The sequence below is a fragment of the Leptidea sinapis genome, chromosome 28, assembly GCF_905404315.1.
Source record: "Leptidea sinapis chromosome 28, ilLepSina1.1, whole genome shotgun sequence".
In the NCBI taxonomy this organism is placed as follows: Eukaryota; Metazoa; Arthropoda; class Insecta; order Lepidoptera; family Pieridae; genus Leptidea; species Leptidea sinapis.
Genome location: NC_066292.1, coordinates 6,694,827 through 6,711,026, shown reverse-complemented (window position 1 = coordinate 6,711,026; position 16,200 = coordinate 6,694,827). Strand labels below are relative to the sequence as shown.

Below are 16,200 nucleotides of genomic sequence, written 5' to 3'. Positions count from 1 at the left end.
TCCCTGGCTTCTTTTATAGCGGCTGTACACACTCGACGAGAGCCTCTCGCCGAGAGTCTCGGGCCAGTGGGCTCTCGTCGATAGCATTCCTGTACACACTCGTTCTGTTAGTTGCACTGAACTCTCCCAAGACAATGGACCTAGAATTAGCTGCTGCTGCTTGTCTTTGTGCTTTGAGCTATTATAATTTTTTACATGTTTACCATAAAAAGAAAATTCGTAAGCCATGGCGAATGGAAAGGAGATGGTGGATGATTACCATTCACCGCAATCGAAACAGGTAAACTTAAATAGACCATAGTCTTTTAACAGTCGTATACGTGTTAGTTAAATAGTTTTGGAACCTGCCTAATTCTTTATTCTTATTTTAGGACCACCATGGGAAATCAATTGGCTGAGCTATTGGCAGAACCCCCTGGCCAATTCGATAACTTTACAAGAATGTCTGTTACAGACTTTGAATATTTACTGCATAAAGTTGCACCGATGATAACCAAGATGGATACACCGAAAAGAGAAGCAATACCTGCGAAAATTCGACTAGCAATTACTTTGAGATTTTTGGCCAGCGGAGATAGCTTTGAAAGTCTACATTTTCTGTTCAAAGTTTCAAGTTCCATAATTTCAAGAATTGTGCCTGAAGTATGCATTGCTCTTCACCGAGTATTGAAGGATCAAATCAGGGTAAGTGGAAACAAAAAAAATACATAATTACTCTTAAGCATTGTTTATTATAGAAAATAGAATTTGCCGGTGTGTGTACCTACTTAGTAATACAAAATTAAGCTTTACGAAAAGCCTGACCTAACACATCATTGGCTGTATTGTACTCTGGGTATGGTGACCTCAAGATCTCATCAGATATAATTTGTATTGTATTAGTATCAGAAAAAGCCACGGAAGAAGTTTAAACCCCTGGATCCGAATAGGAAGTAGATGACGATTCAGGCCGTACGTAGTATGTGGGTGATGCGGCTGGATGTTGTATTTGTTGGCGTTGGGTTGGCTCTGAATATACAGTATATGTTGGTGAAGGACGTGTGAAGTGTGGAGGTGTGTTATTCATTCGCTTGATGAATGATCCATCTATTTCGTACATCATTTTTATACTGTCTGATTCAGATAGTTTACTTATTAGCCAGAATCTTGTCGTAACGATCAAAATCATCTTCCACCGCTTGTGGTTTATTCAAAACTTTATTCAGTGAAGTCATTGCATCTTTCATCGTCTTCCCAGCTTCTTGCAGTTCTATTGGATTCTTACGGCGTCGCGGTATTGATGGCAACTGAGAAGAAGTCGTAGGATCTGAGTGATTGCTATCCACATCTTCATTGGAAATAACACTTTCTGGTGTAGCTGGAGACTGTAACAAAAAAAAATTATAATGTAATTTTTTTTTTTACAGATGCCAGAGTCTCCACAGACATGGTTACAACTGGAAAAGGGGTTCAAAAACTTTCCAAGGTGTTTAGGTGCCATGGATGGAAAGCACATTGTAATGCAATCGCCTATAAATAGTGGTTCCGAATATTACAATTACAAAAGGAGTTTTAGTTTGTTTGTTCTTCTTGCTTTAGTCGACAGCAATTACAATTTTATTTTTGTTGAAATTGGAAGTCAGGGAAGAATAAGTGACGGCGGTGTGTTTCGTAATAGTCAGCTTTGGAGAAGAATATGCTCAAATAATCGAAATTTTCCTACGCCACGACCTCTACCGGGGAGTACAAGAGAAGTTCCATATGTTTTTCTGGGAGATGGAGCATTTGCATTTTCATCACATGTGATGAAACCGTACCCAGGAAGTCATAATGAAGGATCGCCGAAACGTATATTTAATAAGAAACTTTCATCCTCACGCGTAGTCGTTGAAAATGTATTTGGGATATTAGCTTCAAAATTTAGAATATTTGGGAAACCAATACTACTGAACCCAGAAAAAACCACAGTTATTACAATGACATGTGTACTGCTGCATAATTTCTTAAGAAAAAGTAGTACATCATCGGCAATATATACACCTCCAGGAACAATAGATGTTTACAACAGTAACGATGAACTGGTAGTGCCAGGTTCATGGAGGAATGACATTGAAGACACGTGTGCCATTAGACCTTTGCAACCAATACCACGAAGACCAACACTAGACGCAAGTCAGATTCAAGAAGAATTTACAACATATTTCTTTAACAATTACAATATGTAAAATTTAGCTATTTAACTATAATTTCTACGTAGGTTATAGTTACAATACTTGCCACACTATTGTTACTATTATCTATGCTAATTAATAAATTCATAAATGAAAAATAATTAATGTTTTACCTACTGGTGCATGCGTGTCCATAGTTTTTCTACACCGAACAATATCATTTAAGAACGAATCCATTAAATCAAAAGCAAACCATATTGGTTTATAGACTGTTTCAGCTCCAGCTCCAGATAGTGTAGATGCAACAATCTTTCTTTTATGGCCACTGTATGTGGCCATAAGTGAATCTCGCTTTCTTTTTAAATCTACCACTGGTATTCCCATATGCTCGCTTATGCGCATCCAAGCATCGTGCACATATTGCTTGTCCTTGTTTGGTATCTTTTGAGTTCCATAGTACCGGCTCCCTTTGAAAACACTCCAAAAATTCCAATTCACGTTCGTTACCACCAGACCACATTTTAACGCGTCTTCACCTAAACACAGTCAGCCGGCAACTGCGTGAAACGAGTGTGTACACGTTCGCTCTCGTTTTTCTCGCGAGGGCCAACGAGACCTATTGACTCGAGCGCAAAAACCGACAAGCGACCGAGACCGAACGAGGCGAGGCGAGGGAGACCGAGACGAGAGAAGAGCTCCATGTACACACTCGCTCTCGGCCTGCCTCGTGGTGTCTCCCCTAGTGTGTACAACCGGCATTATGGACGAGGATGAAAAATGAGCGGGCGGATCACCTGATGTTTAGTGATCACCGCCGCCAAAATCTCTTGCAACATCAGAGAAATCACAGGAGTGTTGCCAGCCTTTTAGAAAGTACCTACCCATGTCGTATTGTTCCACAACTTGGTTGTATGATTGTAAATATTCAGGGGATTAATTATTATTCTATAATATACGCATTAAATTAAATAATTGCTTGGTAAAAGTAAAAAAAAATGATATTCTAATTAATTCTTTAAGAAAAGAACGTTGTTTTGTAATTGATGAACGCTGAAATTTTAATGATATTCCACTCCAAAGTTTTATTTTGTGAAACAAATGCCTAAATTTTTAGGTATTGGAAATATCAAACATTTATTACGTTTTTATATGATTTAAATTTCTGTCTACACCTTTATTTGCGTCTGATTTCTTTTCTTACAATTTTATTAGTCCATTTCTCGTACAACTCCGAAAAAGCGTCGTCATTCACAGCACGAATCTATCATAATTCATGTTTTTTGTTTACAATAACCAAGCTTGTTTATCTAGCAACCCGTAACATTTACCACATTATGATACCTCAAGTGTTATAAACACTAGTGGGTATCACGTTTCAAGTGGCTGCGTCGGGTTTGGCGCCAAAACAGCTCAGCAAGCGGCTTCTGCGGGCGCGTTTGACGTGTTGGCATATCAGAGGTTAACCAACCGTTCGATATTTGCACCGTTCATGAATCTCAGTATATTCGTTCAACTCTCCAGATTGTTTTGAACCGGTAGCCGCCTTGTGTTAAGAGCGCTGTTAACTTAAACTACATATCATGGAACAATCAAATTATTTACATTTAATATTCCAATTCAATCAAGAAAATTTCTGAAAGAACGAAGGACAAAAACGATGTGATAGAACGGTGGTGATAGAGCATTTACAAGAATAATTAAATTGAATTAAATTAATCTGCCATGAAATATATCATAATTAGTACCACTAGCTGATATGGCCTTAAATTTGTGTGAATAAATAAACAAACCAAATGATAAAAAAAAATTGCCAACGGAAAGGAAATGCTGTATACGAATATGCTATGAAACTACGGTAATCGGTTATTTCCCCATGAACCATCATTCACCCAGTATAATCGAATGCAACGTCTTAAACATAAAATATATTCCGAACCATAATATTTTGTCTATGATTCTAAAACACATATTTTGATAGCTTCCCAAGTTATTATATGCCTTTTGTTCACCCATAAAGCTATTCGGTAGATGGGAATTTCTATCCAGAATTAAACTCAACCATAAGGAAGGAGACCAACAAAAGAGCTTCATAATTAAAGCTAAACTTTCATTTTAAGTTCTCACAAGAAAACGCTTATAGTTATGTATAAAAATAAAGCATTCAAAATACAAGAAAATATAAAACTAAGTGATGCACAAGTTGAGCTGTTCCAGTTTGAATTCAAAGAACATATTTTAGATGAAATATGTTCGGGGTTAAAAGAAATTATGGTCGTTTTATGCTCGAAAATGCATACGTTTTTTATGAGGTAAATTATGGTTATTTAATTGTAGTATTTACCATCGTTATCAATTCCTACATTTCTGCCATCTTACGAAAAGGTTATTTATGACTTTGCGATAGAACTTCTAACTAAGGAAATTCAGAAGTAGAGTCCTTAGTAGTTTTTTTTTTTCACTTTTTCTTTCGCAGAGTTTGTTGTGTCTCTGTGAAAGTATTTTCTATTGCTCCTTGAGAAAAATTTTCTTACCATTTAAAACATTGTCTAAATCTCGGAAAAATGGAAGTCTGGTGGGGCTAGATTTTTCGAGTATTGAGTATGTGGGTCCTGTAAGAGTATATACCTACGGCTTCTCCAGCCGTGTTAGATCTTACGTAATCATAAAAAGTTGTCAACCTTAGATCAATAAATTATCTAATTTGTCAAGATTTGTAGACACACTTATTATATTGGCAAGCATAACCTCACTGGAATAAAAATATGGCTACATATGGATTTGAATTGAAGTCGATTGCCGCATGTCGTCTCTTTCTATCGCATTTCTAGGTATATTGGATCATAGTGCCACTACTTAGAAAATGTAAATAAATTAAGTGTAAATACGCAAATTATAATTGCTCCGAGTTACTATCATTCTTAGAAGTATAGGTTTCCACTTTATGCTTTAATAAGTATAACTACTAATAAATTGGAGAGAGATAAATAAAAAACAAATAACTTCTAAAAATATATAATCTCGTTCACTGATCGTAAAATACTTTTAATAACAATAAATAGCATCTCAGATAAACACATCAGAAAACCTTCACACTCACACGATCGAATGTAAATATATTTAATAAACAAAGAGGGCATTTAAAAATCGTTTAACCGAGGAAGTCTAACCCAACGCGGTTCATGTTTGAATTTGCACTTGAAAGTTAAGTATAGACTTTTGATTAACTTTAAAGGTCGTAACTTCTTCATTTACATTAATATTGTCATGCGTCAAAATTTATTAATAACATGATTACTTGTAGTCAAGAAGACCGGTAGAATGGCCGGGGCGTTATTTTTTACCAAGCAAATCTTCTAACAAATCTTGATTAGTCATGTTAGAATCTCCGAGTAGGTTGCACCTACTCTCAATTCGTGAATTTTTTCTCCCGGAGACAGAACGCTTGCGTGTAGCGGGCAAAGCTTCAGTAAAAACCTGCTCTGATATGGCTTTGAAGTTATTGTTTAACTCTGTCAAAGCTTCAGTTGGTATATCACCTCGTGCGTTAACAATCTCATTTATTTTATCAACTGCATGCAATTGCTCGACTAGTTTATCTCCAGTGAATTGAGATTTACTTAATTGTTTCATGTGCACGTCGATTACTTTGGAACTTTTTTCTATGTCCTGAAATATGTCTTTGCAATACTTGTCTACGGATTTACCAGATAATTTTCTTTCTGAAATAATGCTGTTTTCTCTTTTAATTTTAATCTTCTCCACCTCATCTCCTGTACCACGATGATTTACTGATGACGAAACTTCTAAAGTATCAACGGAATCGTAGAACGACACCGAAGAATTTCTTCTACCTCTGGATTTAGGTCTTTCAATTTCATCAAAGGTTTGCTCCTCTATTGGTTCTTCAGTGGATGGTCGTCTTATAGCGCTAGACTTCCTTGACAATGGTACTTCATTATTCCTTATTTTCTTCATTAGATCATTTTTCATACTTTCCATTCTCTTTTGCATTTCTTCCGCTGATTCATGAACCCGAATGTCATCATCTATTGTCAAATCAGCCATACCATCTTGAACTGTTTTAGCAAGTTCTAATATATCATCGGATCCTTTAGATTGTTTTCTATTCGGATTTGGTGTAGATCTGGTACTTGTAGAATTTGTTCTGCTAGATATAAGCCGTGATCGAGGCTCAATAGAAAAACTTGTGTCTTCTTGAGATAGAGCACTGCTGAGGTTACGCGAATCTTCACATAACTTGGCAAGAGCACTGTGGTCAGCCTGTTAAAATTAAAAATGCTATAAATTTATATAAGAATAATAAAATTAAGCCCTGCAATATATACTCACAATTATTTTTTCATCATTTAGTCTGGCATTTAACTCTTTTGAGGATTTGTTGATAGATCTCGAAAAGTTCGCCAGTGAATTAGATTTTGTTGGAGATTTTGGACCGCTGCTAGCATAACCACTATTTGGCCCTCTTATTGCCGCAGTGCTAAGCATTTTTTCCTTCATCTGAAAAATAAAAGTAAATTGTACAAATACTTTCTATGTGTTGATTTGTGAATAACGATGAGTGTAAGGCTGAAGAAAATAAACAAAAACAATAACAGAACCTCATTTCTTTGACCAGTTATCACAAACAGTTATGGTAAAACAAGGTATAATAAACGCATCTATTAAATGATAAAGGTGTGCCAATGAGTTCCTGCCCAACTCTTCTCATTAAATCTTAACTTTTCCAAAGTGGTAGTAGTAGATGGTTTAATTCTTAGACTTACAATAAATACTAGCGTCTAGACGCTAGCTTGTCTAGACAAACAAATGGTGCAAGAGATACTAATGGAAATACAGCAAGATAGTAAAGGAATGCGAATATTTTATAACTGTAACCGATTTTGATTGAACTCCTTCCTTTGAAAATTATCCAGCTAACCACTAGATAAATCACACATTGACAAATCAAAATGTGTCGTATCAAAATTAAAGGTATCATTTGTTAACTTAAATCAATAGAATGATATTTTACTTTCACTTCATGTTCCGAATCTTTCGCCTTGCCTATTACAATGCAGTGCCGCTCAGGATTCTGACATAAGATGTTAAGTCTCATTTCCCCAGTAATTTCACAAGCTACGGTGCCCTTCAGCCCGAAACACAATAATGTTTACACATTACTTCTTCACGGCAGAAATAGGCACCATTGTGGTACCCATAATTTAGCCGGCGTCTTGTGCAAAGGAGCCTCCCACTGGATATGCAATAGCGTATTTTTTTTAGATTTTGGCAGATACATACAGTTTTATGTCAATTGACCAGTATCACAGTCCTTTAATATTTATATAAAAAACAAATGATGTAAACAATAAATTCAAATTTAATAAAATCCAAAATGAGTGGTCGAAAAGATTTCATTAAATAAAAAAATTAACAAGATAAAATATTCGGTTGATTTAATCGATTGTGTGATCAATATTAGGTTAAAATTCGTCCCTTAGAACACTATCAAAAATGTTTCATAAAAAAAATATGATGTATTTCATAGATAACTTAACCTTTACTATGATTTATGTAGCTCAAACGTAAATAATTGCTAACATTGTAGTTTATAACTATAACAATGTAACTGTCGTATCTAACCGGTACCTCAATAATAGTAGATAGTTTGTCGGCGTTAGTGATAGCCAAATCCAGATCGTGTCGCGTATCTTTGTGCTTGTTGATCTCGGCTTGCAACTGATGTTTGAAATTCTTCGCTTCAAGCGCAATCCGTCGTTGCAACATGCTGATTGTTTCATTCTGCTGTTGAACTTTAACTGTCAAATCGTTGTTAACAACCTGAAGCTTCTCTCTTTCAAGGAGATTCCTGAATTTTAATGAGATTTCGTTAAAATGTTATCTAGTATCAAAATCGTTAATTTCGCGTATTATTATTCTGTCTGTCGAATTAAGCATGAAAATGCAAATCAACGCAGCAGGCTACCTCAGTATTCAAGGGTTTAATTTTACGACGACAACTATTCACAAAATTTAGAATAGAACTACAGATTGGACATAGGCAATATTTAAAATCATCTCAAATTTGCCTTCGATAACGAAAACAATTTAAGGAAATAAACACTGCTATTAATTTATGATTATCCGTGATTATATAGCGTGATGCATTGTCGATAGTAATATAGTACCCAAACCAATATTATCTAAATTAAATAATTTCTCACTTATCTCTGCTCAGGTCTAACAAATGTTGGTGTTCGTCCTTCAACTGCTGGTATTGCAAATCTCGCTCCTTTAGCTTCTGTGACACCTCCTTGAACTGCTGCTTCAGCTGTTTGTACTTTGTTTGCTGAATTCTCAACTCCTCAGTGTGCGAGCTCAGAACTTGGGGAAGTTCAGCGTTTGAATTCTCATACCTAGAAAAGGTTTTTCGGGCTTATCCATTTTAAGGAATCATTACCGTGACACAAATAGTAATACAAGACAGACAGACTCATTTTATGTTTACTCTATCTAAATTGTTTAATGTTTTTATTTTAAATGGACAAAAAGATCAAGTAACATTGCACTATCTTGCTTGGTTCCTATCCCACGCAGTAAAACGATAAACTCTCGATTTGTTAATTCCATAGTTTGGTAATACGTGATCTTGCAGGGGTTGTAGACAGTTTTCCAAAAAAGCACTATATTATTGTTGATCAAATACGTATAGAGTAGCTCTCTTAAATGTATAGGGTAAGTAGATTTTAAAGGTCCTAGAAACTTTTTAGAAGAATTTAAATTTTCCTATGCAAGTAATCTGAACACAAAATTTTTAAAAATTATGAAAATTTACGAATACTGCAAAGTACTTCTTCACATTAACTTGACCCTATTTTTGGGATATTATCTAAATATAATAATTAAATAAAAAATTATGAGTTTGGTGGTGAAGTTTATCACGTAAATATGTTTAGTTCGTATAAGACAGCAATTTAATAAGGTCAAACATATAAAAAGTTCAGAGACAACAAACCTTTGCAAAGCTATTTCATGTTTTTTCTGTACAGCACGTAGAATCTTATTTTCGTTGCTCAGCTCCTGAACATAAAATTACGTGCAGGTATCTAAGTTTGTACATGATATATCATTGGTATCTAAGTAGTATCATTAGTATTGCCATAGATATAGGTAAATAAATCAATTCAATATCACTCTATTACTTTATGTCAAGGAAATTGACTCTTATGCATGACAAAAGTACATCGTACCTACTATTTACAACCACTACGGAAAAGGTAAAACTTTAATGAGAAGTGGCAAGAAGCTTATGGCCACTCTTTCAAACCAACATTTACAGCATCAACATTCTAAAAATTAGTTTTATTACTATATATATATATATATGTGTAGTCTTTATTCCTTCTTAAATAAGAAAAGGTATTATACAAACATTTAATAATGTAGCCAGAATGAGCGGCGCGATTTCAAGACTGACGTTATGGCGGGGCCCTGCTGGTGTTGTAAAGAAACGTAGTAGCTCATTGGGATAACGAAATAATAAAACTAGCTGGTAAAAACTGGAAGACACTTGCCAAAGATAGAGACAATTAATTGAAAAGTGTGGAGGAGGCCTTCGCCCACACATAAGAGCTCTTGCATGACTGCATGTTAAATTATAGATACCTTTTTAAATCTCAAATTATGTAATTTATATTTTCAAGTAATTTGACTAATATTTTACGCATTACTATACTAGCGAAAATCTAAATGGAAATAATCTAAAAAAATATGTTTGTAGTTTACTTTTGATATACCTATATTATTATTATATTAACAATATAAATTTATAACTTTAAATATTAACAACATGAAGTAGTTGTGCCATTACAATTAGCGCCCGTTCTCTAGCATGACGTCTAATAATACGCCATATATATCTTAATCTTAATATATATAAATTACGTGACACGTTGTTTGTCCGCGATGGACTCCTAAACTAATGAACGGATTTAAATGGGGATTACTTCATGGTGTGCAGTTAGGTCCAACTTCAGAGATTGGATAGTTTTTATTTCGATTTGGGACCCATAATTATTTGTATTTTCAATATTTGTTTCGTATGGTAATTTTTTTATGAGAGAATTTTGTGACGCACGGTTTGACAGTTACGCTGTGAAACAATTTTATTATAACAACAGGGAGCATTTTTTACGAAATAATTCTTGATGTTTTGAAATAATATTGGCAAATTCCTATAAAACAGTATTTTTTTTAATTATCTACAGAACATCGTCTGTCGGGTCAGCTAGTTTTACATATAAAAAATAATATTTTACAGAAAACAATACACAAACTCTGGGCACACCAGCTTATTCAACAATACTTGGCACACAACCAATAGCACAGACGCAGTTCTTGAATTATAATTCATTGATGCAAGTGGGGAAAAAATCATCCTGCGATGAATGCAATAGCGTGTTTCGTAGAATTTTCCGGACAAACTATGCCTATTCTCAATTTCATATAAAGTACTGTTCTTTATAGAAGTAAATGGGCAAGTAGCCAATTTGTAGATCCAATTGATTTGTAGTTCCAAACGCGGTGGAGCGTTGGTGTTCTTGCGTCTGATAAGCAGGCAATGGTCGCACTTGAGACCTGGTAACTATAGGGATGCACATTCAAATGATGTGGTTAACATTTTTGAGGAATGCTGTTTGTGCTATGGGGGAGTGAGGTTTTATTTTATTTGGCGCTAGGCCGCTACTTCACCCTGCTAGCCTGTGCGAGCAATTAACCGGTCGAGTCTTCCCGTTCCTTCTGTCATTGCAGTACGACAGCGTAACCCTTCTACAGTGAAAAGCCCTTAGATACCTCTTACCAAGGCCCTGAGACGACCTTAGTTTTTACGCCCCGACAAAGCACAGGGCAAAGTCGTTTAATTTACAGAGTTCACCATAAGTGTTCGGAAAAAGTGGGCACGTGAGAAAAACAAAAAAGGAATTCATTGGCCACTGTTTTAATCGAAATAATTTTCTTTATAGGTGTTGTAAATAACAAATTTGTTTGTAACGTTTTGTATCATGCAAATAATATATCGTGTAAATATAAATAGTGAGCGCAAAGTAGAAGTTAATAGTTTGAATAAATGAATTCACTGTTTGTGTAAAGACACTTCTCAAACTTGACCATCGTGATTAGGTACTGCCATTTTATTCAATACAACAGGTAATTAGGACACATTCATGGTAAGACCATTTCGAGTCTGAAAAGCGGGTACACAAGATTATCAAAGGAGGATGGCGAGAATGCTTGTATTTTGAACCCACTGAAAGAAGTGGCGTACACCATGGAAACTTATTAATAATTTTAGAACGTAACAAAACTAATAAAAAAGCAAATCTTAAGTAAGTCTAAAAAAGTGGGAGAAAAAAGATAAGCCTAAAAGCAAAATATAACCTAAAATTATTTTAATTTGATGGTGTCGGAACATCCATATAGAAAATTACTGTCAGGCCAAAAATATGTTGATGTCAATTGGGCAATACGTTCCGTTAGTGCAAGATAACTTATCTATATATATATATAAAAATGAATTGCTGTTCGTTAGTCTGGCTAAAACTCGAGAACGGCTGGACCGATTTGGCTAATTTTGGTCTTGAATTATTTGTGGAAGACCAGAGAAGGTTTAACAGGTGAATAAATTTGAAAATACTCGGAATTAAATAAAAACAACACTTTTAAGTTTCCTTTGATGTGTCCCCCGTTTTTCAGAAATCAAATTAAAATAAAAGTTTAAAATGAATAACTTACTAGAATTTTTATATCTTTCTAACTTTTTCAGGGGGTAAAAAATAAACTTAATTTTAGGTAACTATAGTACGTAGATTAAATACAGTTGTTAACTGTGTATCAGATTATGTTTATGTAGATTGATATATCTTAAGTTTTGTCATTAAATTAAATTTCTGAACGCAAAAGAGTTAGAGTCTATAGGTTTCTATAGCACAGACAGATTAAGATAAAATGATCAGCCACCCTTCAAAATGCATCCTGTATACCTGCAAGTGATAATGCGCATCGGCTAATTGGTTCTGCAGCTGCTTGACACGGTGAGTCTTGGCTGACAGGACTCGTTGCGTCACGAACCTGTCTCCTTTACCCATCGCAGACATGTCTATGGTCATCGAGCTCATTCGTTTGCGCTTGTTCAGCAAATTCAGACGAGAATTGCTGCTGTACACGCTTGTGAGGGAATTTCTGGAAATCGAGAGTATTCTGTTTACTCGGGATTAAAAAACAGCAAATGTTTGTTATTTTTTATTTACTTACGGAGTGATAAATAATAAATAGATATTGACACCTTTTTACACAAATTATCTTGCCCCAAACTAGGCATAGCCCGTACTATTGGTACAAGAAAACGGTATATTTAATACTACTACTGCTACTTACTTAAACATACAAACACATATAAACATGCATGACTCGAAAACAAACATTCATATTCATCATGTAAATGTTTGTGCCTTCCGGGATTCGAACCCGGGACCTCTTGCTCAGTACAAGGGTCAATAACCGCATAGGGGTCGTCATATAGTTTATTTGTCTGCATACTTGCAGTAATAAGTATGTAGTATTATATATGGTGAAAAAACTTGACCGATTTTGATGACTATTCGGTTGATACCTATGGTGTAAATGTAAACTATATTTGGTAAATATAATTATGTAAAATTTAATAGGTAAATATATATTAATTTGTTTTCTTCGAAATGGTTACAACATAAAATAAATAGAAAGCCACCTCTGTTTTTCTCAACTTGAAGAGCTCCGTCAAACTTGTCCTATAGCAGGTAGATAGTAAATTACGTGAAACAATAATACCTATTAATAAAGTAATAGTAGGTAACTTACTTAAGACTCTTTTTCTCATCAGGAACCAAGCTCAGCACTGACATTATTATCTATCCATTTTTCCAGAAAATACAGTAATACTTTGAGCTATGATATCTTTGTCAATGATTTTTATTGTCATCGTTGTTACCATGGCAACAAATAATTTGACAACCTCAATACAAAAGTATCATAGAGAATTTTTTTAATACCTAATTTTTGAAGGAAAAACTTCGCGCTTCCGTTTTGGGTATTGAATGAAACTGAGTCGTCTCGTTTGGATTTGTAACGCCCGTACCTACGGGTAAAATCGGCTCGAGTCGACTAAGGGAGGGCGATTAGTTAGAGCAAAATATATCAGATATTTGTACACAAATATATTTATAAATATTGTACCTAAATGTTTTTATTTTATGAACTAACAACAAAAAATACACAATGTTTTTATTCTTTATTAACCTATGCTAAGGCTACTTGATGAAGTTCTCTTCTATCGTGTGGTCGAGCATAAAGCACAACCGTACTCGATATCATGCAGGCGTACTCTGTGATCTATAACACTAATAGAGTATGTTAAAATACTCTTTTTTTTACACAATGTTTACTATACTAGTGCCAGTCATGTAATATTATGCAAGCCCATTATCATAACAAAAAATTCGTTAATATGTTTACAAAAAATACCTATTTAAAAATATAAATGATGATTGTCCCAATTGGTCGAGTCGCCAACGCGGCTCCCGGATGTGGATAGCCACATGCCGTCCTTATTGGATCTTCTGCTGACTACACATCCCGATGGTTACCAGGTCTTTGTCGACGCCCCTCTCGGAACGTCCGACCATTGCCTGGTCAGGAGTGTAGTGCCTATCCGACGCCAACGTCGCAGACCACCAGCGACCCGCCGCGTTTGGCACTACAAGTCAGCAGATTGGGATAGGATGCGTTCCTTTTTTGCATCCTACCCTTGGGGCAGGGTTTGTTTCCCTTCGGATGATCCTAGTGCCTGCGCCGTTGCAGTAGCCGATGTGATACTGCAGGGCATGGATATTTTTATACCAAGCTCTGTAGTGGTCGGTGGCAGATCACAGCCCTGGTTCGATGCGTCAGTTAAAGCAGAATCTGACTGCAAAAAACAGGCGTATCGAGCTTGGGTTGCGGCGCTGGGCGCAAAGGATCCGAACTGCACAGTTCTTAAGAGGAAATACAACCGTGCCTCCAGATTTTTTAAGCGGCAAATCACCCGTGCAAAGTCAAAACACGTCGTCATAATCGGCGAGCAGCTTTCCAGTTACCCGACCGGAACACGCAAGTTCTGGTCGTTGTCGAAAGCTGCTCTTGGTAACTTCAGCCAGCCGTCCATGCCGCCGTTGCACATCAGGAATGACACCCTGGCCCATACGGCAAAAGAGAAAGCCGATCTCTTGTACACTCTTTTCGCCTCCAACTCGACTCTTGACGACCACGGAAAAACACCGCCGACCATCCCGCGGTGTCAGAGCTCTATGCCTGAAGTACAGTTCAGACAGAAAACTGTTAGGCGAGCTCTGTTTTCGTTGGACGTCAGGAAGTCGAGCGGGCCGGATGGCATTTCTCCAATCGTGCTTAGAACGTGTGCCCCTGAGTTGACGCCGGTGCTAACGCGTTTATTCCGGCACTCTTATTCTAAAGGCGTAGTCCCTGACTCATGGAAGTCAGCCCTTGTCCATCCGATCCAAAAAAAAGGAGACAGTTTGGATCCGGCAAACTACAGGCCTATTGCTATCACCCGCCGTCAGCTCTTAGTATATCTAGAGGGTCACCAGTTGATCAACGATCGACAATACGGGTTTCGCCATGGTCGGTCGGCAGGTGATCTTCTGGTATACCTAACACATAGATGGGCAGCGGCTATTGAATGCAAGGGGGAAGGCCTGGCAGTTAGCCTGGATATAGCGAAGGCCTTTAATCGTGTATGGCACAAGGCGCTCCTCTCCAAACTTCCATCATTTGGGCGTCCCGAGAGCTTGTACAAGTGGACCTCCAGCTTCCTCACTGGGCGCAGCATACAGGTCGTTGTCGACGGATATTGCTCGAACCCGAAGCCCGTGAATGCTGGAGTGCCCCAAGGCTGTGTGCTGTCTCCCACGCTGTTTATTCTGCATATCAATCATATGTTGGACACCTCCAACATTCATTGCTATGCAAACGACAGCACTGGTGATGCCGTATACACTGGCCATGCAGGTCTCTCTCGGGAAATCGTCGACCAGTGCCGGGAGAAACTTGTGTCTTCTATCGAGTCCTCTCTTGAGAAGGTCGCGGAATGGGGAAAATTGAACCTTGTCCAATTTAACCCCCAGAAGACTCAAGTTTGCGCGTTTACCACTAAAAAAACCCCATTTGTCGTATCACCGCTCTTCGACAACACTTCCCTCAAAGCCTCGCCTAGTATCGGAATACTGGGTCTCGAAATCTCGAGCGATTGCCAATTTCGTGGTCATCTGGAAGGCAAAGCCAAATTGGCTCCAAAGAAACTGGGCGTCATTAATAGAGCACGGCAATACTTCAAGCCGGCCCACATACTAGCGCTCTACAAAGCGCAGGTCCGGCCACACATGGAGTATTGCTGTCATCTCTGCTCTGGCGCACCCCAGTATCAGCTCGATCCATTTGACCGCGTGCAACGCAGAGCAGCTCGAATTGTCGGGGACACAGTGCTCTGTGAACGGCTGGATCACTTGGCGTTGCGTAGAGACGTCGCTTCATTGTGTGTCTTCTACCGCATTTATCACGGGGAGTGTTCCGAAGAGCTGTTTAACCTGATTCCTGCCGCCGAATTCCACCTTCGCACGACACGCCACAAGTTAGGATATCATCCTCACCATGTGGATGTGTGGCGGTCCTCCACAGTGATCACTTAACAACAGGTGACCCGTACGCTCGTTTGTCCTCCTATTCCATAAAAAAAAAGATGATGTTTTTGTCCGTAAGTTTGTACTCTTTATTTAGCTCCTATGAAATCAGATATACTCTATTTTTTCTTATAAAAGTTGGCAACCCTAGGGTAGACCTAGATTCTGAATTTCAATATAATCCATGAAATAAATAATTAAATAAAATATTTTTTCACAATTACCTTATTTATTAGGTACCTATGTTTCTGTTCACATTTCAATTTTTGTTTTTAAGATGT

At 37.0% G+C, this 16,200-nt stretch overlaps 2 protein-coding genes across 2 annotated transcripts; one reads left to right on the top strand and one right to left on the bottom strand.

Moving 5' to 3' along the window:
• The first annotated feature begins 356 nt into the window (after window positions 1-356).
• LOC126973060 (uncharacterized) lies at window positions 357-4,894 on the top strand. The gene is made up of 3 exons (XM_050820174.1): window positions 357-684; window positions 1,407-1,641; window positions 4,890-4,894. Exons 1-3 carry the CDS (start codon window positions 379-381, stop codon window positions 4,892-4,894), a joined length of 546 nt encoding a protein of 181 aa, XP_050676131.1. The 5' UTR covers window positions 357-378.
• Window positions 4,895-5,146: 252 nt separating this feature from the next.
• On the bottom strand, window positions 5,147-13,178 carry LOC126972963 (lebercilin-like protein). The gene is made up of 7 exons (XM_050820065.1): window positions 13,047-13,178; window positions 12,191-12,389; window positions 9,166-9,230; window positions 8,375-8,566; window positions 7,800-8,019; window positions 6,501-6,668; window positions 5,147-6,431 (listed from the first exon to the last, which is right to left on the bottom strand). The coding sequence occupies exons 1-7, from the start codon at window positions 13,088-13,090 to the stop codon at window positions 5,481-5,483; spliced, it is 1,839 nt and encodes a 612-aa protein (XP_050676022.1). The 5' UTR covers window positions 13,091-13,178; the 3' UTR covers window positions 5,147-5,480.
• Between the last annotated feature and the right edge of the window lie 3,022 nt (window positions 13,179-16,200).

Coding starts and splice junctions, on each gene's coding strand:
- LOC126972963 (XM_050820065.1), bottom strand. CDS start 13,090: ATGTCAGTGCTGAGCTTGGTTCCTGATGAGAAAAAGAGTCTTAA. Junction 9,231..12,190: donor ATGCGCATTATCACTTGCAG/GTATACAGGATG, acceptor TTTTATGTTCAG/GAGCTGAGCAACGAAAATAA. Junction 8,567..9,165: donor CATGAAATAGCTTTGCAAAG/GTTTGTTGTCTC, acceptor AACCTTTTCTAG/GTATGAGAATTCAAACGCTG.
- LOC126973060 (XM_050820174.1), top strand. CDS start 379: ATGGGAAATCAATTGGCTGAGCTATTGGCAGAACCCCCTGGCCAATTC. Junction 685..1,406: donor TATTGAAGGATCAAATCAGG/GTAAGTGGAAAC, acceptor TTTTTTTTACAG/ATGCCAGAGTCTCCACAGAC.